This window comes from Chinchilla lanigera, unplaced genomic scaffold (genome assembly GCF_000276665.1).
Source record: "Chinchilla lanigera isolate Chin_1 unplaced genomic scaffold, ChiLan1.0 scaffold00010, whole genome shotgun sequence".
Classification (NCBI taxonomy): Eukaryota; Metazoa; Chordata; class Mammalia; order Rodentia; family Chinchillidae; genus Chinchilla; species Chinchilla lanigera.
Genome location: NW_004955411.1, coordinates 31,819,165 through 31,843,994, shown reverse-complemented (window position 1 = coordinate 31,843,994; position 24,830 = coordinate 31,819,165). Strand labels below are relative to the sequence as shown.

Genomic DNA, 24,830 nt, shown 5'->3' with positions numbered 1-24,830 from the left:
GCAATAGCTGGTTTTTACAAAACCAGTTACTTGCTCTTCAACTTGGCTATCAAATACTTGACTAACACCCAGATAGAGCCTATTTATCCATTTCTAGACTGTTCTGTTGAATCTCCTACAATTTGTCTTGTTTATACACAACATAGCAACTTGTTCAATGCAACTTCATTTATTACAAACTGGAAAGGTCAAATGCCCTTTAGTGAATGCATAAACAAATTGTAGTACACTGTATACAACAAAAAACTATTCAGCGATAAAAAGAAAGTTTTGAAGCATAGAGTGACATGGATGAATCGCGAAGGATTAGGGCAGGTGGAACAAGCGAGACTCAAATGGTTATATACAGTAATGTAGCATTTATATGACATTTGAGACAATGTAGATCTAACAAAATACTGCTATAAAGTAGATGAGTGGTTGCCTGAGGGCAGAAGTGGGAGAAGGAGGGACTGCCACTGAAAAGAGACCTAAAGGGTTTCTGGGGTACAATGGAAATTTCTACATCTTGATTGTGGTCAGGGCTACACACGTGTGCCTGTCTTTTAAAATTTCATCAAGCTATACACTTAAATGGGTATCTGGCCAGGTGCCATGGCACTTGCCTGTACTTCCAGCTACTCAGGAAGTTGAACTAAGAAGATTACTTGAATCCAAGAGTCCAAGGCCAACCTAGAGAGACCCCATCTCTCTTTTTAAAATTTGTACTTAATTTTAATTTAAAATAAAAAGATCCCATCTCTTTGGGAAAAAAAAAGAGCTGGGTGGGTAAACAGACATCACATGATGGTTGACAGAATGACAGCGTGACAAGTTTGTACATTTTCTGACAAGAGCTGAGAGCCACTGAAGCTCCTCAACAACAGAGTAAAGACACCACCCAGTGCCTCTGTGTCCACTGGCCCATCAGAACCTTTCAGCACTGTAATTCTTGGTCGTTGCACCAGGTAAAAACCGTTTTAAAAATGGGTATACTATAATTTGTTACATGTAAATTATACTTTCATAAATAAAGCTTTCACCCTGGAAATAGCAATGATACAGTGTGTGGCACATTTGTCTTGTTTGGGTACACATACTTCATAATTCTTAGTGGAGGGGTGGCACTCAAGTCATTTCAAAATTTCGACTCCTTTATGGGGGAATGCAGTTTTCTCTCAAGAGGACAGGTCCCTGTGGGTCTCCAGAAGCACATCTCTGAACAGGATCATCTGAGCAGGACTCACAATGCCCCACTGCTCCCAAATAAAAGTCACATCTTTGCAGAGCACCCCTTCCTAAACAGATGCACATTTCTTTTTAGCAGGGGTTCCTTCTTTCCTGTGCTCATTGAGGAACTACGGAAGACAGAACAAGCTCAATGGCCTGAGAGTGCTAGTAGGTACTTTGTTAGTATGAGTGTTTGGGGTTGGAGTCTTAAATCTTAGATGGTAAGCACAGACCCAGCACCTTCTCTCTCAATCTAGATGATGATCTGTTAGGAAGGGGAATATTGTACAAAGAGGCCATCAAGGCCTATCAGGCTGTTCCGTGATCTCCCAGACCCCTACCCTCCTCCACCCCCAGCTCTCCAGACCTGGGAAGGGCCTTGAGGGTTCTTAGGCTGGATGTCCTCAGAGCCACTGTAATCTCAAGGCCTCCTCTGTGATTATCTTCTTACCATGCACAGCACCTTCTGCTCGCTTCACTAACAGCAGCCTACACACCTTCCTGTGCAGAACTTGTACTTGGCTTCCTCCCACACTGGGACAGGGGCAGTCCACAGATCTGTGTTAGAGATGGTCCATGAATGGTATGTCAGGACTGTTTCAGAGTGTTCTCATTGGCTAATTAAATGCAGCTTGTTAGGGGACATTATAAGCATCCCTGATGAGCTCATATTCCAGCGGTGTGGAGCGGCCAAGGCAGAGCTGGCTGCAATGCTGCTCTGTGAATCAAAACCTTTATACTATGGTACCACACAGGTGTTACTTAGTAAATGTTACCTTGTACATGTATAATTTCAGAAATCGATGTTTTCTCATTTATGGGAGAGCTGGAGGCCATGACATTCAGGATAAATTGTTAATGTGTTGGAGGGTGTCCTCTGTCTAGATATACAGGCAAAGGAGTATTTATTATGTTTTTTGTTTTTGTTTTTTAAGATTACCAATTGGAAAATAAAAAAAAAAAAGATTACCAATTGGAGTCATGGCTTTAGAGGTACTTCACCTAACTCATATTTGGAGGTTGCGGGAAAATGTACATAGAGCATATTATTTGATAATGTGACAAGCTGTTTAAAAGAGTATTTTGAGAGTTTTAAAGACAATGTGTTTTTCACTGTACCAATTTTGCTTACAGAAAAAAAGTCTCACGTTCATTCCCTGGTAGAATAAGCCCTCAACAGTTAGAAAACTGTCCTGTTGTCATTCTAAACAGTTTGTATGAAGGCTTCTGGCTAGAAGTTGACATCAAGTATTTGCTGCTACTGAAGAAAAGTAGCAGTCCTCTTCCTTTTCAAGGAGTTATCACTGTTCCTGGAGATTACCAGAAACACAGGTCTACACAAAACAGAATGAAAACTGTTTCTATCCAGCACTTTGTTTGCCCATGTGAGGAATATGCACACTGACTAAGCTGTGGGCCATGAACTTCCATTTCTGCAGGTTTACTGCTGGCTCTCAGCCCAGCTCTGACTCCAGCGAGCAGATCAAGATCTTCTCACTTGTCCTCACCTGTGCACCCTTCTAAAATGTGGTCATCAATGTACAAAAGAAACTTTAAAAAAACACTTGTCTTAAGAGCTCCCTTTGTTGTTTTCTGAAAGATACCGTAGATCTCAAACATGGTGCAAAATGAGTCCAGTGGATATTATGATGAATTATGTGATTAGCCATGTTATTTTGGCAGTACTTTAGTCTCACGACATCAGTATGTATATGTTGATAAGGTAGTTTTTTTTTCTTTTTCTTTTTTTTGTTTTTTTCTTTCTCCGGTATCGGGAATCGAACACATGACATTGCACTTGCCAGGCAGGCGCTGTGCCGCTAAGCTAAATCCCCAGCCCTGGTAGTTTTTTTTTTCTAAAGAGACTTTTTTTCCATTTTTTTCCCCTTTCTTACCTCTGCCATACTGAAGATCAAACCCAGGGCTTTGGTCATGCAAGATTAGTGCTCTGTCTCCCAGCCTTTCTGAATAAATTCTTTTAAAATAGCTTTAGTTGTATGGTTTCAAAAATATAGGAATTTAAACTACTTCCCCTTCAACTTTTAAAAGTAAAAGCAGGAATTAGAAAAGCTTTTCAAAAGTTAAAAAAAAAAAAGGAGAGAGAAAAGGAAAAAATGGAAACAAAGCTTTTGTGGGAGGCGAAGGGGTTGAAGGTACAGTAAGAAAATGGGGGAAAAAAGAATCAAGTTATATCATGTACAGGTACAAATTCTCTATGATGAGTGTGATCATTATGTATATCTAAAATGTACCAATAAGCTCTGACTAGAGGAAAAAAAAAGAAAAGCTTTTCAATAAAAAGACATAGTTTAGAAGCAAATGACAGTTAAGTAAACAATGAAAGATAGGGAGTAGGGAAGGGAAGAAAAAAGAAACAGTTTAAAGTTGGATAGAAAATCTGATAGAGTTATGCTGGAAGAAAGAAAATAGCACAAAAAGCAGGACTGACTAATGAGATTATTCTCTTGAAGCTGTCTTTTCCCAGGATAAGCCGAAGATCATCTCAGTATCTACAGCAGCAGAGAGATGAAGTTAAATTGAAAGGCGGACACAGATGTAGATGCCCAATATTACAGACCTAGATTTGGAAGGGGCATTCAAAATGAACTTACTGGGACTAGGGGTGCAGCAAGGCCCTGAGATCCAACCGCGGCACCAAATAAATAAAATAAAACACAGTTTAACTGTCTTCCCCACCTTTCTATTTTGTGCTCTCCTTTTTGATACTGCTTGTGCTACTATATAAGGGACACATAAATGTTCACATACATAAACCTTATTAACCACTACAATTTTTCATTTTAATTTTTTAAATAAATATTTTCTATCACATTATCCAGTTTCCTCTCTCAGAATATACTAAGATTTAGCTACCTCTTAATGATTCTGGAAAGGCAATGATGAACCTCTGTTATTCCATTTGAACTGTACTGATTTCTTTCAGTACTACAATGAGTGCAGACTTGAGCTTGTACTAAATGTCCACAGACTATAACACCGTTCAGGAGTAAACCGGCTTCTTATGCAAAAGCATATGAAATGACTACATTCAACCATTTTTGATCTATGCTATAATTCCATATAGTACAACATGTTAGGTCTTCAGAGCTTCTCTGGCCATCATCCCTCCTGCAGTCTTCCAGGTAAGAATGCTTGCTGCCTCTATGCTGTTTCTAACAACTGTCATTCCTTCCAATGCCCACCCCATCTCTGTTTTTCTTTTTTTTTTAAATGTCTCGTCTCTCCTTTCAATGTACTTGACAGACATATAACTTTGCTTACACCTCAGTGTGCTCCTTTTTTCTAATGTTGCCACTTTAAACCAAACAACAATCACATGCCATGGTATAAAATGAAAAGATATACTATTGAAAGATATACTACTGGGTGAAAGAACAGTGACAAACCATTTTTTAAAACTTTCAGGTTTATGTGCTTGCTCTGGCACCACATACACTACACTTTCAGGTTTAACGGTATCCTAAAAAAAAAAGGCATTACTGAATATCATTATTCAAAGCCATCATGTATGAGACACTTCAGTTTTCATTGTGGCAAAGAGTTTCTTTTAAAAAGCAGATTTGCCAGGTACGGTGACACAAGCTTAAAATCCCAGGGAGGCTGAGACAGAGGATCACCATGAGTTCAAGGCCAGCCTTGGCTGCATGGTGAATGCAGGGCTAGCCTTATGATGATGATGATGATAAAGTACTAACAGTAAGCAGGTTCCCAGTTTTGGGAAAGAATTATTATTTTTTTGACAAAACAGAGTGAAACCTAATCTTTTAAAGCTACTTATATTTGGATCAATGAGAAAGGAAGATAAAGTTGTAGGATCATTTACTCATTCACTGACACTTACTGAGCATCTCCTTTGTGCCAGAAATTTCTCCTCACCTAAAAGGAGGAAATCATGGCTCAAAGAGTCTAAATAATTTTCCGGAGACACGCATCAGGCTTTAGTTAGCTCAGAGCGGTGATGGCACATGGCTATAGGCCTAGCACCTTGGGAGGGTGAAGCAAGAGGACGGGAAGTTGGAGGCCAGCCTGGACAATTTAGTTACAGTACCAAAATTTTAAAAATTTTAAAAGGGTGGGGGGTATATAGCCCTGTGCTCCCTGGGTTCAATGCTGCCACCCCCCGCCAAAACCTCAGAAATATTTCCTACTTGAAATTATAATACAGTAAAAAAAAATAACTAGAACAGTAGTAGCTGTGATGGAGGGAACAGCGAGTGATCCCTTTCGCGGCCACAGCTCTTCTCTAGCCTTCGGTCACCTGCGAGAACATCGCATGCTGGTTCCTCTGTTGGCTCTCTGCCTCACCTTGTCTGTGCCAGCAGTGTAAAATCTGACCCTTGTGCCTTTGGTTTTGGGTAGGCTGGGCCAGCGGGGACACTGACCAGAGAGGGGCTGGAGTGAAGCCGGTGAGGTATTTCCCCAACTCCCCTAAGAGGCTCTGAGGTGAGTGAGCTGGTGTAACCAGGGTTTCCATGCGGCTCTCTAAATTCCACTCACTGCTTCTTCCTCCTGTTCCTTCAGGGCTAGGGTGGGAAAGGTCTCAGCACTGGCCAGCTGGCATGTGCTTCACTAGTCTTTGCTTGGAGGTACAGCCAGATTTTTGTGAGGCTGAAGTATATATAACTTTGAGACTTTTCTTTAAGGAAAAAAATGCAAAATTCTGGATTATAGATTTAGGTACAGGGCCTCGGAAGAGGCCAGAGTGAGTGGAGAACCACGCAGCCTAAGCTCGTTCTTGTCTCACAGGGTCTCATGTAAATTCAGGCTGGCCTTGAACTTGCAGTGCTCTTGCCTCAGGGATTACAGGTGTGCTCTACAGGGCCCTGGCTTGATTTCAAGCTTCTTTAACCACTCTTGGTTTCCTTAAAACTTTGCCTACACTTCTTAAAATATTCCTTCAATGCTTCCCTCAATTACTCCAGTTATTCTGCTCCCTATTTCCTGATCTGGGATCCCTACCAACACTGTGTGCCTAATTATGAGTAACAAGGAACCCAGAATGCCTCTCTACATGTAAATTAAAGTGTCTCTAACAATTTCTTTTTCTCACAAAGATAAGTGTCAGGCTGAATTAATTTACTTGACAGTTGAGAAGTGTAATCCTAATTTGGTGTGCATTTTTTCTTGTGCACAATGTATAACTAAAAGGAGAAAAAGGAATTTAAAATTTATAGCGAAAGAATTTCTTATTCTGCCTCCTGAATTGTGTGCACATACTGATTAACATAATCAAATGACTGACTAGTTAGTTTCTAATTAAAGTTTAGACACACTGGAAAATGGAAATGTGTTCATTGTGAAACTGTCAAATTAGTTCTTTTTTTACTAACTCAAAAAAGCATCTTTTTTATGCAATTTAAAAAGAATGATCTGCACAATAACTCATGTTAATGATCAAGAATAATTACTTTAAAACACTATTAAATTGTCATTGAGTCTCAGAATTAAAATACTAATGGACCAAGGATTAACCTTCAATTGCGTGATCAATATATAGATACACATACCCCTACCAAACATGAGGTGTGACCAAAATATACAGTGAATGTTTAAATTAAACAACTTTATAGTTTCACAAGTCTTATTTTATGTCTTTACAGGGCACGAATAAAATATATACAGTGAAGGCTGCTGCTGAGTGCCACCCAACAGAAAAGCAAGTTTACGAAAACATCACAAAGTGTCCGCATCCACCTTATTCACTGGATCTGGCACCAAGGGACTTCTGTCTCTTCCCTAAAGTCAAAGCGGTCACGAAAGGTAAATGTTTGGAACTGATTCAGGACATCGAGGCAGCTACAACAGTACAACTAAAGAAATTCATGAAAGAGAACTTCAAGAACTGTTTCAGAAAGTGGCGAAAATGATGGATGGGATAAGTTTGTTTAAAGCAAAAGGGGATATTTTGAGGTGGAGTAATGGCAAAGGGTCTTTTACTAAATTTTTTACAATTTCAAACATTCACCAGATTTATCGGTCACACTCATGATATGAAGGAGCCTGGGTGTAAGCTGGGCAGAAGAGTGTAAAGTGGTGGTGAGGGCAGACAGCCTCCTGCCTCCCACCAGGCACGAGGTGGGGTGGGGGAGTAGTCAGGTCTGCAGCACTGGGAGGAGCCTGAGACCATGCAGACAGGACTGCGGAGGGGGCAGCTCTACAGAGCAGTGGCCAAGCCTTTCCAACACCACACTGCTGACCCTAGGCTGCCTCTGAGATGCCTTGTGGCCTTGAGACTTCCTAACTTGAAATCATTTAACCACATTAAAATGTGTGTCAGAAAATAGTGGATATATTTTTAGAAAATGGGATAATTTTTATTTTTCCAACTAATATATACTGCCCAGAAGTTTTGTTGTCATTCCTAGTACAAATTACTGACTTCTTAGCAATACTTTTCAAATTAATAAGCAGAATTCGTGTTTTCATGAAGAAAACTCAGGAACACTACTAAATAGGGATCAAATCATTTATCCTCTCAAAAATTCCACATCTGTCATACAGGATACTAAAAATTCACATGACATGACACATGTGAACATGCTTTGCAAAACACATAATGCCCTATGAGGGTGGGCATTATTCACAGTCTGATATTTTGCTGATGTTTTGCTACCTGAGTTAGTTACAAAGACTTTGTAAATAAGATCCTAATTGGTTGGTAGGTAGAGACAAAAAACGATAGCTGCACTTGATGCAGTTTCTAAGAGTTATCATGTCTTCAGAATGTGATACAGCATTTCTAATTAACACACATTTTAACATGCCAAAGCTAGAATAAAACAAACAAGTGGAAACCTACCCTTGTTAGCTTTTTAAAAAGTAGATCACAATGTTAGAAGATATGCAACTAGGTAGAGTGAACAGCTTTGGCTCACTCTATGTAAAATAGGACCCTCATTTTCTGTAACTTTATCCTGTTTTCTTTCAGGGCTGGGATTGCACCCAAGGCCATGTACATGCTAGGCAAGGACTCTACCACTGAAACACATTCCTAGCCCTTTGTTTGTTGGAGAAAGAGTCTCAGTTGCCCAGGCTGGTTTTGAAATTGTAATCCTCCTGCTTCAGCCTCCTGAGTAGCTGAGATTATGGTCTTGTGTAACCACACTCAGTTAAACTTATCCTCCTTTATTTTTCTTTATAGCACTCATTACCCAAAATTTATTGTGTGTTTTTTTTTGTTGTTGTTGCGGTACTGGGGATCGAACATACGACCTCACGCTTGCCAGACAGGCGCTTACGCCACTGAGCTCTACCCCCAGCCCTGTGTGTTTATTTGTATACAGTACTCCTTTATTGTATTTTTTTGTCTGACTTTCCTTTCAAATGTGTCATGAGGACAAGAAGTCTTTTTGCATCTATGTTCCCAACCCTTCATTAATGTTCGATGTCAATAAGCAGTCAATAAATATTTGTCCAGTGAACACAGTCTCAACATCATATTTTCCAGATATCTCTTACTCTCCCACTAATCAGTAAGCAAGAGCCAGACAACAGTGTATAATGGAACAACTGGTGGTTTGAGGGCAATCACTTAACACAGAGAACAACTTTCTGTCTGGAACTCAGGCCTGTTTCTAGCCTTACTATCTTCAAATGATTCTCACAAAATCGGCTTCTGAAATACTTGTCCTCTGGACTGTTTTAAAGATCCAATGAAAAGTTTGTAAGACACCTAACCCAGTCTCTGGGGAAGAAATAAGAATGGAAAAGAGAACTGCTATAGTTTGGATCTGAAGTGCCCCTCAAAGGCACCCATGTTAAAGGCTGGTCCCCAGGTTGGCATGATTGGCAGGTGGTGAGAACTTTAGGAGGTGGGGCCCAAGAAGAGGTCTTTAAGCCTTTGGGGAGAGGATTTCAAAGGGGAATGTGGGATTCCAGATGCCTTCCTCTCCTTGTTGTTCGCATTTCAGCAATGGGGTGACTGGTTTCACTCTGCCACACGCTCCCTGCTATGATGTGCTGCCTCACCAGACAAAAAAACAAACTCTAAAACCACAACCCAAGCAAACTTATCTTTACAAGTTGATTATCTCAACTATTTGTGACCTAGGAGATGGAAAGCTGACCAATATGGAAACTATAAAAGAAATATATATTCATATTTGAAAGTCAGAATTATGAATAAGTACAACAAAGAAAATATAATGTTTCTATCCCAAAGTACCACCAGTGCTATTTTTCTCCCTAGCTTTCTTTCAGATATAATAAAATATCATTTTATATAGACACTTTGTTATATTGTTCTTCACTGGGTTCATATCATTAAGTACACTTCTATACTAATGTTTTTAATGATTGTATTTAATTCTACCCTGTCAACATACCACAGTTCCTATTGTTATTCCTTTATATATTGCAGGCTGCTGAAAACATATATGTAGCTTATTTCTATACACATCCTTAATTATTCTCATAGGATATGTTCCTAACTAGTAACCAAGGGAATGAAAAGGAAAAACACAGTGAGATACATTTCTACAACTTTGTATCTGAAAAATGATAACTATAAATAGTAGAGAGTCTGTGGAGAAATAGGAACTCATATATATGATCAGAGTGAAACCTGATTCTATTTTGGAAAACAGTTTGGCCTTATCTGATAGGCTGGAAGAAATGCATTATCATGAGTATTTCCACTCTTCATTATATTCCCTAGAGCAGAAATTCTCAAAACTTTGGTTTTAGAACTCCATGGTATTCTTAAAAATTAAGTTAACAGCCTTTGCTTATGTAGATTATATCTATCATATCTCTAATCATACCCAAGCTAGGAGTTAAAACTTAAAAAATTAGTAATACTCAGGACACATTGTTTAACTACCAGAACAAGACACCACTGCATATCATGCGGCTTCTGGATAGATCTCCATTGTACACTCTCAAGGACAGGAAAGAAAAAAAAGGCAAATAACATTTTATTATTATTATGAAAATAGTTTTGATAATATGAACTCCCTTGAAAGATTTTGGGAATCCTCATCTGTCCCCAGAACTCACTTTGAAAACCGCTGCCCTAAAGAAGTTGATCCACACTATTCCAGGCCTGTACATACGAATGTTCACAGAAGCACTGCTTATTACACTCAATCCATCACCAGGGGATGGATTTCATCACCAGGGGAACCAGATCTCATCATCAGGGGAACCAACGATTTAATGCAAATGTGGCACAGAATATGGCTATGGAGATGAATGACCTCTAAGTGTCCACAATCCATGGATGATTTTCATAAATACAATATTGATAGAAACAATCCAGATACAAATGAGGAACTAGTACATACATAATTCCATTTATAAGAAGTTCAAGAACGAGGTAAACATTTTGAATCAATTCAGGACATCAAGGCAGCCACAACAGCACAACTAAAGATACAAAAGAAGATTTGCAGAACTGCTAGAGAAAGTAGCAAGAACAATGGGATAAGTATGTTCTAAGTGAGGGAGGTTGGTGGCAATGTGTCTTTTACTGTGATAAATTTTTAATTTAAAAAAAGAGAAATCCAAGAGCAAAAGCATTAAATTGTATTGTCCTGGAATATAATCATATGTGGTTAATGCCATAAGAAAATGCAAATATTATTATCATAGCAGTTAAAATAATGGATACTTCTTTGTGGAGTAGATCCTGCTTTTATTTAAGTCTGTTATCTTGTTCACCATGGATTTTTTTGCATTAACTGTTATTTTTAAAAGGCATTAAAATTATTTATCTTGATTACTGTGTTTTTTGGGTGTCTCCTTAAACTTTGCTCCTGAGGCAAAAGCCTCACTCCCTTCACCCTAGTTCTGCCATGGTGTAAGGGAAGGGAGTGACCAGAGAGACCCACAGAAGCCTCCGGAGGTGGCAGCAACACTCTATTGCTTGGCTCCTGTTTAGTTATACTGTCACTTGCTTTGTAATTAGTCTCCATGTTCTGCATTTATATCTTGCTGGTATAAGTTATACTTCACAATAACTAGACATGAATTTCTTTGGTTTCTAATAGCATCAAGCACATTTTATATACTTACTGACCATGCATTTTTCTTCTTTTGTGATTTATTCAACTAATATTTCTTAAGAACCTACCATGTGTGTGGGAGGGGCACTGGGTAATTATCATCTGAGAAAACCAGTATGGAAAGTGATTAGTACAAGGTTGTATATACTTTGAGTCCTATTGAGTGGGACTCAAATATGCATAATAACATCCATGCCATTCTCTGCTTCCATTTGCTGTTCTATTCCTTTTGGCTGCATTTGACACACACACTCTCTCCTTCCCTCTGTCATGTGTACACACACGTGTGCATGTGCACTTAAACCTAAACATCAAACATAGAAAGAGCTGGGAGGCAAAGCCGGTGTGGAAGAAAGGAGGGCAGGAAGAGGACGAGCAGGTGTATGGACTGGAACCCTAGGCCATGAGGCGTACCTCCAGCAGAGCCAAAAGAACTGCACTGGAACTGCCAAGCTGGGGGAAACTCACACTTGATCTGACTGGGGCTTATAAAAGTTTCCCTCTGAAGGCCCGGCATGGTCACACACAAGGCAGGAGGATTGCTGTGAGTTTGAGGCCAGCCTGGAATACAGAGTGAGTTCATAGCCTGGGCTATGTAGCAAGACCCTGTCTTTAAAAAAAGTTTCTACATAAGGCTTTTCATTCAACATCTAAAACTTTTTCTATTCCCTAGAGCTACTGCCCCTTCCACTCACTTCCTTTCTACCTTAGGAAGACTGACCTACTTGCCCCTTCATTGGAATTATTTTTGATTCTCCACTCCCTCCATTAGACTGTCTTGGAGCAGGTAGGATGGGACAGAAGTGGCACAGGTTGGGACTATGTGTTTGTTGGGACTGGGGAGAGTGTGAGAAATCTGCTGCTTCTTCAGTTTTGAAAAGTGAAACATTTCATCACCTCTCACAGCTCTACTCCTGGCAGGCAGCGTGAGCTCAGAGGGCACCTCTCTCTGTCTCAGCTTGTGCGCTTGGGTTGCATTTTACAAAACCCACTCCTGTACGGGCTTGAGGCGGGCAAGTCTGCATGCCCAGGCTTTCTTGCACTGCTCCAGTCCTGATTCTGCCTAGAGACACAGACATCAGGCTCTGCCCATTTCAACATTTCCATTTAAAATTCAAATGTTGTTCTCACTAGCCACTACCCTGCTAGTACCTGTCGCCTAAGTACTGACACCAGGTACCTTTCCATGTACCTTTATCTCAGATCACAGAGAAACTTAAAGGAAAAACCACCTTTGGAACGATCAGCCTGGTCAATATACCTCCTCCAGCAGCCCTCTCCAACTTACCCACCCCAAGCTTGCCTACTACCAACATTCTTAGGCTATAGTTAAATGGATCTGCTCAGTACATTTTTAGATATTTACAATAAGGCACTAATAAGATGGTTAACCAGAATATCAAAAATTTCAGTTGTTAAAATACTTTTGAAGGTTCAAGGTCATGATGCTCTTAAACCTAGGTTTTTCACTTCAATTTGACAAATCATTCCAAACCTCTCCCCGCAAGAAAACACAAGATATGAATTCTGCTAAGACATCTAAGGGAAGAGTAAGACCTCACGCCTTAATGGTAAAGCCCTTTGTCAGTGTAGTTATTAAGGCACTGTGTCTGAAATAGCAAATGATAGGGAAAGTGTTAAGTATTAATAAGTTTTAATAGAGAAAATCAAGGCAATAATGCTCAACACTTACTTGGAGTTTTGTATTTAAGCCTCTATGATCAAATTGATGAGGCAAAGTGTGTAAGATTGCTTTTTTTCTTCTCTTAATATATTTTAATCTCCAGCATTTCTTGAATGACAGGGTTATAAGAAGCCAAGTTTGTCCCATAAATTTCTTTGTCCTAATAAGTCTCATTTGGGGAAAGTATGTGTAACACATAATAACTTGTTATGGGGTAGGACAGCGAGAGTACCAGGCAGCCAACACCCACTGTAGAACACATTTGAACGATAAGCTGTATTTTAAAAGAATGTTTAACAGAGTGCTAAATTCTCCTACCACTGAGGAAAATAAAAATCAACCTTTTCTCTCAAAACAATGTTTCCCACTAGGTTTTCTCCCCAAGGGGCTGAATATCAGTTTGCCTCTAACATTTAGAAAGGGCATAGAGAAAGAAGCTGTTTTTTAACTGAGGGGAAAAGGATTACTAAGTTCTTTGTAGGACACTCGACAACAGGTTCTACGAAATAGACATGGCTAATGGAATAAACTCAAATGCGCTTGGCAAGAGCAGCTTGCTAATGATCGCCTAGTTTAAAGAACCTGGAGCACAGGTCACATCCTGCACATTTTCATTTCCACGTCAAGACAAAGTCTCCGAAGGTACTCAGCCTCCCACTCTATTTCTTCTCTACAAAACTGTTTATGATTTTTAAGACTAAAGAATTTGCCAGATCAAGACAGTAAGTACACTGTAAAGCTAATTGATATTATTAATATTAATGTTACTATATAAGTTCAAAACAAGGTCTTAGGCAATGAGGAGATAACAAAACTTCAGTTCATCTCTTACCATGTTGTTGCTTCCTTTTTGCTTTCTATATGTATGCCAAGAGAATAGAGGAGGGAAAATGCAACTCTGCCCACATTACTGGTATCGATCTTCTTACTTCTCAAAACAGCCTGGCGTTCACCTCCTCCTGCCAGTCCACCGTGTTTAACTCTCTCAGCTCACCTCCGGAAGAGCTGCTCGCTCCCCAGCCAAAGAGAAGGACAGATACTGATTGTTCATGTGAAATGCACAATTAATAAGGGTGTGTTTGATTCAAGAGTTGAAAGGGTTAAAGAGGTGCGCCCTTTTTGGGCGTGACACTAAAGTTGCTGAAAAGACAACAGAGGAAGTATTAAGTAGTTGGGGAAGGTTGTACTGCGTATATATTAAATTACAGAAAAAACCTGATTATAGGTGGATAGGAAGTAGGCAGAGTTAAAAACATATACTGGCTTTGATTTTCTTTCTCTGATAAACAAGGTCAGCTGCCTCTATGCTAAGTTTTTGTTCCATTTTAATTTCAGTTTTTATTTACATACTTTTTTCCTTTAAAAAGGTATAAACTACATACCACACACCATTTAACATTTAAAAATGTATATAACATAATAGAAAAAGTAAAATTATATCTACCTCATTAATACCCAAATGATTGACAGCTATATTTGGCAATAAATCAAATTTAATAATTATACACTATAACACTATTTTCTAGTTTGTATGTCTTAGAAATTTTCAGCATTTGAAACTATTCTTTTGTTGGAGTTCAAACGAACAGTGATGGACCTCTTAATCACGTGTCATTATTTTTAGGTGATCTAAATCAGAAGAAAATGCTGTCTTGTTTCATCATGACCACCAACAACAGAAACATTAATGAAGCATCTATTGACTCTTGTCAGTGGATAAGCATGTCCTGATGATGGTGAGATGTGTGTGTGATGCTATTCTTGATTATTATGAGAGAAAGCACAAAATAGAAAACGTACCACCTTAACTATTTTTCAGTCTATAGTGCTATAGTATTAACTATACTCACTTTGTTGTGCAAAGATCGCAAGAACTTTTTCATCTTGTACAGCAGAGACTCTACACCCATTAAATAATTACCTATCCTCCTCTGTCCCCAGCCCCTGGCAACCACCACTCTACTTCCTGTCTCCTTGAGTTTGACTAATGTAGATACCTTATACACATGGAATCATAAAGCACTTTTCTGTGACTGGCTTGTTTCACTTAGCACAGTGTTCTCAAGACTCATCCATGTTGTAGCATGTGATACACTTCATTTCTTCACTCAATAAGAATTTATTGGTTATTAACTCTGTCAATCCCTGACATCATGGAACTCATAGTTTGGGGTAAAGGGGAAGGAATGGAGACAGATTTATGAAGACAGTATGTGGGGATATGGTTATTTAGAGGTATGTATAGGATGTTACGAGCATACACTAGTAACTGCCATTTATGGATGGGCCATACAAAGAAAGTAGGGCTTTGTTGAGATGATGTCATTTGAATTAATACTTAAAACATATGTACCCTAGCTCTGGGCTTTTTTTCTCTTTTCTTTTCTTTTTTTCTTTCGTGGCTAACAGATACTACCCTTGTAATCTGATATTAAAGTGACTGATAATTCTGTGGCAATCATTTTTGATACTATCACTATATAGTACTGAACCACACAATGTGAAAATAAGAATTCTTCTCTTGTTGGGCATGGTGGCGCATGCCTGTAATCCCAGCATTCAGGAGGCTGACACAGGAGGATTTCTGGGAATTTGAGGCCAGCCTTGGCTACATAGTGAATTCAAGGCCACCCTGAACTATATAGTGAGACCCTGTCTCAAAAAAAAATTTTTTTTCCTGACCCTACTGGGAAAGAAAACACATGAAACAATCAGTACCTTTGACAGACTGCCTACATTGTACTCTTGTACTCACTGTGTGAAGGACAGAGAATATAAGGGGTTTTTTTGACATCTAGAGACTTACAGACTTGCCTATAAAACGATCACCAGTGTGCAGGCAGGCATATAATTAAGAGCTAAAGCACGCAGTAGAGATATTTGTAATGCTTTAAGAGTTCAAAGGGGAGAAGATCAGTGAGGGTGTGCTGCCAGAGACCAGAGGACAGACATAGGATGAGCCTTGAAGCACAGATTTAACAAGGCACGGGTTGAGGGAAGGTAGTCCAGACAAGGGCAACCTAGTGACCAGGAACCCAGGGGCCTCACTGGAGTTATGGGGCGTAACAAAAGCCAGTAGAATAAGTATTTGGAAGGTTAAGTAAATAAGTAAGATTATTCTCATTTTGGGAAAGCTTTGAAAGGCAAGTCAAGAAGTCTGGATGTGATGTCATGGGAAATATGAAATTTGCACAGGTTTCGAAAGTGACGTAATGTGTAGCAATATTGAAGAAGTAAAGCATGGCTGCCTCTGGTGGGACCCACTGGATGGGGTCCTGCGTCAGGGGTTCAGATGTGAAGTGCTAAGGGGCTGGAGTGACCGCCAACTGTGCAAACAGAAGAAAAGATTGCAGGAAGGCAGGCCTGGAAGAGAGAGATGAATCCAAAGGAACTCACGATGTGGAGTCCAGGCCTGGAGAACACTGGAAGCTCTATCCTAGGGTCAAGCGCCTGGTGTGGGTCATCTTGAAATTAGCGGGGAGTTAACATTTCCAAGAGGGAATGTCCACAAACCAGGTGGGTTTCACTCTCAAAGCCCTTTATTGCTCAGCACTCAGGAGGCTAAGACTGGAGGACTGCCATGAGTTTGAAACCAGCATGGGCTACATATTAAGTTCAAGGCCAGCCTGGACTACATAATGAGACCCTGTCTCAAAAAAATAAAAACAACAAAAAAAATCTATGCAACTATACTTAATATGAACCCTAAATCAGTCACTTACTAGATCATAATTTGACAGGAAAAATATGTGTGATCATCTGAAAATGGCATTATTAAATCTATTACAAGGCAATAAGTACTATTTATTCCCTGTAAAAAACAAAAGACACATTTACTGACTTCAGCTGCCATCAGCATCTGATAGTTTTTGATTAGGAGCTGGTCCTGTGCTAGAAGCCTCTGCCCAGGTGGCTCAGTGAGCCAACCTTTGTAGTGAGGAGTTCGCTAATAAGCATAAGTAATAACTACTCTGACATGATCAACTGGTATTTCATCATTTTGTTTAAATAAAGTGTGTGAAAAAAGGGACACTCTTTGTGATTATCATAATGAATGAAATAAAAATAGCAAGCCTGTACTTTTTTAAAAAAGCCAACCAATGAAATCTCATAACAGGAGACCTCCTTAAAGTAACACCACGGGCGCCATATGGAGATGAGAGGTAGGCAGGCCAGTCTTACTACTTTCCAGCCTTAGTCAAGTCACTGTGCTATTTTATCCGTGCATATTAAAACAAATACAAATGGAAAACACCATGTTCATCATTACCAACACACCTTTTCACAGAGTGGGGAGAGGAAGGCGATTTCACCACACTGCCTGCTTCCTGTCCTCTCAGCCAAATTCTCCAGGGGTCAGTTCTAGCTTAGGAACCTTCTGCACAGCCTCACTCTTGCTGCAACTCTGTATTTCTGCACTGGACTAAGACTAGATTTCAGCACACAGAAGTAGGCCTAGGTGCAAAGGAGAGCAAAATTTTTGGTGGCTGACTTTCCTCCCACATACGTTAGCCCTGCCCTTCCACATCACGTGAGAAAAGAGTCACACAGCATATTTCAGCTCCGAGTCACAAAATGTGCATACAAACAACTGTAGAGCATCTGTTCACAGGGCCCCATGCAGCCCTAGTATAAAATTTCAGTATTTAGCAGGGCATGGTAGTTCATGCATGTCATCCCAGAACTTGGAGGCTCAGGTAGGAGTATTGTTATGAGTTCGAGACCAGCCTGGGCTACAAAGTGAGCTCAAGGCCAGCCTGAACAGCAGAGCGAGACCCTGTTTCAAAAAAAGACAAAAAAAACCAAAACAAATAAAATTTCAGTATTTAAACTTTTAAAATTTCCTCCCCAAATGATCTTTAACTTACCAGCCTCTGCTTTAATCTCAATCTATTACACTGAGTTTCAACTAGTTCTTCTTTCTTAGTCTTTCCCGTGAAACATTCCCTCACAGACTGAAACACGAGATTTTTTTCTGTCCTTAATTCTATAGTAATCTTTTAGTTCACCAGGCAAGCCTGATGTAAAGATGGTTCTGTTGCAATGGCTGCTCCCTAAAAAACATACACCTTTATAGGGGAAACCACCTACACGTCTGCCAGGTGAACTATGGATTCAGGCATTACATCATCCCAACCTTGGGAATACGGTACACATATATACATATAGGTGTATATACAGGGTAGAATTCTGAATCGGAAATGACTGCTGTAATGTAGGCTCCTTTACTAAACCAAAGACTCCTGTAAGGTTGGCTTTCTGTTCCCTGCTGGAGGTAGGAGAGTTTTTTCCAAAGATGACAAAATCATCTTAGAGTTGTTCTCCTCCTCTTTCTTCCTCTCCTCTTCTTCCTCCTTCCTTCTTCTCTCTCTCTTCCATTTTCTTCTTCTCTCCCTCCTCCTCTCCTTTTTTTTCTTAAGACAGGGTCTTGTCTGTTGCTGGTCTCAGCCTCATAGGATCAAATGATTCTCTCACTTTGGCCTCCTAAGTAGCTGGAATACAGGTACACACTACCATTCCTGGCACTCATAATCCTCAAAACATTCCACCACCTATGTACTTTTAAAACAGTTTTCTCATCTCTATTTCTTCAGCTATTAATTAACAAACTCAACCCTGTTGCTTACAGTGAATAATTTTCTTACTGTTGCCAGATTAAATAAAATGAACTGAAACTGACCATAAACTACAATCAAACTAAAAGGATTCAAAATAATTATTTTCACTTTTAGTCTACAAAAACATAACAGAAGTATATCTTCTTTCATATATTGAAGACATTTACATTGAAAATAATTAATTTGATGTTTTTCCTTCTATTTGGAAGCAAACAGGGTCTTGTGGTACAATCAAATCAACATTTTATTAAGACCATCCCAGAAAATATCTATCATGGGAAGAATTTTAAGATGACTCCTTGGTGGACTTGCTTTATGTGATCCTTCTTTTGAATGTGGCAGGATCCGTGAATAGGATGAATGTCACTCCCATGATTAGGTTACATTACTCAGCAAATGTGAAGAGATTTTTGCAGATGGCATTATTCCTTAATGAGATGACTTGGAGTTACTCAGAAAAAGAGATGCTCTTGGGTGGGCTTGGCCTAGTCAAGCAAGCCCATGATAGAGTGTCTAGAAGTAAGAATGGGGAGGAGCGTCAAGGGCTCTCTCCCACTGGCCTAAAAGAAGCAGGCTATGCCAGATGCCAGGGAAAGGATTTTGTCAAGAGTCATGAAAGCCTGGAACAGGATGCCACATCTCAGCTGACACCTAGATTGTAGCCTTGTGGCAGCCTGAGAGAAGATCCAGCTAAGCCTTGTCCACTCCCCTGATCTGTACAAACTGAGATAATAACTGGGTGTTGTGTTCAGCTGCTACACTAAGGTAATTGGTTATGCAGGATAGAAAACTAATTCAATATTCTGTAGATATTGTCTTGTCCAGTTTTCATGCACTAGGCACAAAATGGTACAGATATTCCTCATTTAACTATCAAGCCCTGTTCTGAAACTAGATGGTTAACCTAATTGGTTGCTAAGTGAAGAACTATATGTAGTATGTACACTACAATATTCAGAACAAAGAAATGGTCAAAGGACACTGCAACTTGATGACTTTGCTTTTATTTTCATAACTCTAACATGCAATACTGTAATATATAATGATAAAATTACAGTACTATACTGTATAGTGCAATCAGCAAGAATTATAATACTGTGTAAACAAGGCATACTGTACAAAAAGAGACACTGAGGCTCTATAAACAAGATGTACAGAACTGTACAAAAAAAAAAGACTGGTTGTAAGACCAAGGTCGTAAGGTCAAACAATATACCTCAGTTGTAAATCCAAAGAGTCGTTTAACAGGTAGGTCCTTAAATGAGAAATATCTGCACACACTACATCAGATATTTTTAAATATAAGGATTAATTTATGCATTTAAAGAACTTTAACCTACCAGAGATCATAACATAAGACTCCTGAGCAGTGACAAAAATAAGGCAGCATGCATCTGCATTAATCACATCAACTAAGAGTTTTTGGAATGGAAAGGAGGCGAGCAGTCAGAGCTGGCTTTGGGAAGGTGGAGGCACAAGGTAGGATGTGAGTAGTTTTGGTAGGTGGAAGGGTGGGTCAGCATCCCAGGCAAAGGGAAGAGCTGTGAGCTAAGTGGAGACAGACAAAGTCTATTCAGGGAGATGCCATAGCACACTGTGGAGGCTGAGACACCAGGTTCCCAAAGAGCTCAGTTGAGACTAATTTGGTGGTCAATGAAGGAACTAGGAGAAGCAAGTGCATTTGTGCACTAACAAAGGTAGCCTGTGTTTTGATCTCCTGGCTGCCTTCTTGGTATAGGAAGAGGACAGAAGAGGTCTCCTGCTGCAGAAGAGAACAGAAGAGATCTCTTGCTCTCTCCAGCCTGATGTTTATACCACAGTCTCCCTGCTTCCTTGAAGCAGGAACTTATGCAGGGAGTCTTAGGTCTATGCAATGAATACTAGTTTTTTCTCCAGTGATATCTCAGGCTACTTATTTACTCACACAAAGGAATTTTAACCTTTTCAACAAAGTAATTTTGTGCCCACTTTTGTAGGGGTTAGAGTAAGTAACATAACTCGTAAGTGTATATGGCTTCCCCACACTTAAAACATCCATACCTAAAAAACTGATAATGGTAAAAGAAGAAAACAGTTTCAAAATTTTATGCATTTTAGTGGAAAGAAACCTAGAATAAGATGGTCCTTGTCCTAGCAGAGAAATTTTTAATGTATTTATATATTTTAAAACAGGGCCCAAGTAGAAGTAGAGAGCTTCAAGAAAAAAAAAAAAAAAAAAAAGAATGAAGAATCAAAGAATAGTCTCTAGAAATTGTGAGAGGTTAGAATTGAAAGAAAAAAAAATCAGAAATTCCTATCATAAAGCATGACTGAGGAAATTTTATTAACAGTAATAACCAATGTAATTTCTTTTTTGAGACAGAATCTTGTTTTGTGGTGAAGGCTGGCCTTGAACTTGCTTCAATCCTCCTGCCTCAGCCTCCCATGTGCTGCAATTACAGCTGTGCGCAACCATGCCTCACCAGCCAATGTAATTTTCAATTGTTTATCTGCTGTGCCAAACCCTCAGTGAAAGTTTACTGTATGTATATAAATACATTGAAATAGTGGCGCTCTGGGAAAACTAAGATACGGATAGGCTTAAGGTAACTTGTGGCACAAGGAAGCATGGGAAGAGAGGTGGGAGAGAGTGGTCCTCAGACAGGAATTAGAGCCAGAAGTAAGGAATTGGGGCAGGACTTTGCCTCGCCCATGGAATGGGGGGACATCTTTTCATTTACATGTTAAAGGACAGGTGCCCTCATATGGCTGGGAGTCTTACGATGGGACACTAGATAGCTGATTATAATTATGAACCGTGAACTGAATGAACTGCACAAGTTAACTGTACCCCATGCATTCTGCTAAGCACTTTATATACATAGGTTCACTGAATCTGAAAAGTTACATATTACTGTTCCATTCTACAAGTGAAGGAACAAGTCCAGCAAAGGCAAATAACCTGTCCAATGGCACAGAATTAATAACTCGTGCCCCGATTCAAACCAGGGCTACTGGACTCCAGATCATATGCTCTTAACCACTCTTCTCTATCACCAGCTCCTACCACCCTGCTCTCTGTGGTCCCTTGTGCCTTTTCTCAAAACTCTGTCTACCTTTCTCTTACCAGTCTCCTCGTCACTGTGTCCTCGTCTTCCTCCTCCTTATCCATGTCCTCCTCCTCTTCTCCCTCTTCCTCTGCCCCCTCCTCCAACTCCTCCGCCTCACCCTCACCACCATTTTAACTTCTGTTTCTTGGGAGCATCCAGCCATCTTCTAAGGGCCTCTGTCAATATACTTCCACACCAGTGATACCATGTCACATTCATTTCACAGATTAGTCACTCAGCTTCCCTCAGGCTGGGGGTCTGGTCTGAGGCCATACAGGAAGAGGCAAGGCCAAGTGCCACCGAGAGGCCCTACCTCCCTGGTGACAATAATGTTCTGTCTGAGGTTAGAAGGTGGCCAAGATGGCTGGCCTGCAATACCTGGGCTATTGTTTTAGCACTATCTCCTTCCTGCTTTAACCCTTAACCTCTGGGTCTGTTTTATACATAGCAGCCAGGGTGACCTTTTCAAAATCATAAATCAACTCTTCTGTCTCTCCTGCTTAAAATCCTCCAATGGCTCCCATTATGCTGAGAATGAAACTGAAAGTCCTTACAGTGACCCTTAGCTTTGTGATCTGGCCTCTACCTACCTCTCTGTCTCAAGTCCTCCTCCTCTCTGCCTTCTTCACTCCCTCCAGCCTCTGGTCTCTTTGCCTCTCCTCTGTCATGCCAGGAGGCTCCTTCTATTCCTTTGTCATACCAAGGGTCTTTGCACATGCTGCTTTCTTCTAGACGCCCTCCCCAATATTCATATGGTCATTCTTCATCTACACCAAGTCTCTTCAGAGGCCTTCTATGACCAAGTGTCCCACCTATAATAGAACGTGCCTAATCTCAGCCCCCTCTCCTAGCTGTGCTGTGTCTTCTCCTTGGCGTCTGTCTCTCACTCACAGTATAATGTGCATCTTTGTTAACACTCATCTTCTCTTCAAATGGAAGCCCCCAAGCACAGCACAGGGATTTTATGTATTCTTTAACCTAAATTCTGACATCAGATAGAGCTGGTTCATGATGGTGATTTCAAATACTGTTATGGTTTGTGTCCAGATGTCCCCTCAAAGCCTCATGCAGTCATGAAGGCAGATTTTTACAGTTTGTGATTGATTCATGGTCCAATGCTGGGATTTTCGGTGTGACTGCTATACCCACCCCAGGGTGAGTAGCCTACATACAATATAAAGGATAGAAAGAATCTTCTCTTGTGATCCTCCCTTTTTGCTCTTGTTGCTTTTGCTGTCTTCTGCCACCATGAACTGTTGCTCCTCTACCATGTGCCACTCTGCCTTGGAGCCAGCCGAGTATGGACTGAAACCTCCAGTAACTGTGAGCTAAATAAATCTTTCCCTCTTAAATTTTGGCTGTTAGGTATTTTGTCTCAGCAATGAGAGGAAAGTAACTAAGACCAATACAGAGCAGGTATTTTAGAAATATGTATAGAATAAATCAATGCATTTTACACAATTTACCATGTCACTTGTTCAAAAGGGTTTAAAGCTGCCTTCTTCAGCATATACCTGCCTGGTGGGGGTGAAGGTGCATGGTCAAGTCCTGCAAGGAAGAAAGTACGGAAGTGGAAAAATGTGATGAGACTATAATAAAGGGGCAAATGTGTGCACCAGGCATAGGGAACCCCTGAGAGCAGTGTCCCAATCCAAGACTAATGAAAGGCCTGAAGGGCAAGGAGGGAGCAGTTGCCAGCACAGGGATGCAGAGGGCTGTGCTGAGGACACTAACAGGGGCTGAGAGGGACACAGCCAGTCTGCAGTGCCCCAAAGGGAAGAATTCAAGAGAATATCCTGGCCTTATGTCCCTCCCTCTCTCTGATCTCCTGCCAGAGCTCCTCTCTGACACCAACAGAAAGCCAGACAACCAACTAGAGAGAGCTGGTTGATATGATCCATGAAGGGCACAGAGTGAGTTCGGTTCCTGGTACCAGAGAAAAACCAAAAAAAAAAAAAAAAAAAAGAAGGGCACAGAGTAGGGTGGAGAAGTGTGAGGTAGGACCTGGAGGTGGCAAAGGAGCTGCAGAAGAAGAATGTCTATGAGAGAATGCAGGGGGGTCTCTGGGTATAAGTCAGCTAGGCCTCTGCCTCTTGCTCTCTCACAAAGAGGAAGTGCAAAGGAACTTAGGCAAAGGAAGAGTTGAGTCCTGGGTCACCATTAAGACCAGCATGGAGTATTGCAGACATATAGGGACTTTTTAAAGGGCCTGCCAAGTGTATATTATCTCACCTGTCATGACTTAATTCTATGGCTGGTAAGGCTAATTGTTCTCTTTGTAAATTCAGTTTGTCAGAGTGACAGTAAGCTAAACTTTCCCCTCAACCACAGCAGGCAAGTTCCTTTTAACACAAAATGTCACAGGTCAGCCTTGCCCTCTGCCTCCATACTGTGCCTGATCAGAACCACTCATACTGGAGCTTATAAATACATGTTTAAGTTCTGGAAATTAGTCCTGAAATTATGTCCTCCTTGGCATCATGCCATTGAGAAAAAAGACTGCATTTCTAACAAAAAAGCTTGATGACTCCTATCTTACCTCAAATGTACAAATTAACTCTAAGTGGATCTAAAAGTAAGAGTTAAAGCTGTAAAATGGGAAAATACAGATTTGGCTTCTTATGACACTTAAAGCACAATCCACCAGAATAAATAAATTAGATTTCATCAAAATTAAAAACTTTTTTGAAGGAGCCACACTGAGCCACAGGAAGCTTCAGGAGCCTCAGTGAGCTGTCTCCCACCTTCCCACACAGTTGAGGGAGACATGCTGAGCCCTGGGGATATTTGGGATCTTCAAAAGTGACAAAACAAAGGAGCAAAAGGCAATCTCAGACCTCCACCCCACCCAGAATAAGTCCAGGTGGCATCAACATAGAAGAGCTTGGAAGTCACACACCTGTAATTTCTGAAATGATAGCAGGTAAAGAAACAACTCTATCAGGCTATAGAAGACATCGGATCAGAAATAATCTCTCAGGTAAAAAAAAAAAAAAATGACAACCATAATGGAGGACATCTAAAGAGGACATAGATAAAAAATAAAGAAGCATAGAAAAATGATGGAAACTCTGAATGAACAATATAGGAAAGAATTACAATGCATGAAACATATTCAAAGAAATATCCAGGAAATTAAAAATTACACTGAAAGCAGGCAAAATGACTTTAATAAAGCTGAAGATACACATACAGACCTTTAAGA

The 24,830-nt window shown here is 40.2% G+C and overlaps 1 protein-coding gene across 2 annotated transcripts in view; it reads right to left on the bottom strand.

Moving 5' to 3' along the window:
• The window catches only part of Aim1 (absent in melanoma 1), a 116,064-nt gene that overhangs the window by 54,023 nt on the left and 37,211 nt on the right, over positions 1-24,830 (bottom strand). Inside the window, exon 1 of one of the 2 annotated variants that reach the window (XM_013510790.1) lies at positions 13,751-13,920. The exons of the other annotated variant lie outside the window; for it this stretch is intronic. Within the exon in view, the coding sequence (XP_013366244.1) occupies positions 13,751-13,753 (3 nt within the window). The 5' untranslated portion in view covers positions 13,754-13,920. Of the gene's footprint in view, positions 1-13,750; positions 13,921-24,830 lie in introns of those variants that run through there. 2 annotated transcript variants of the gene reach the window in all.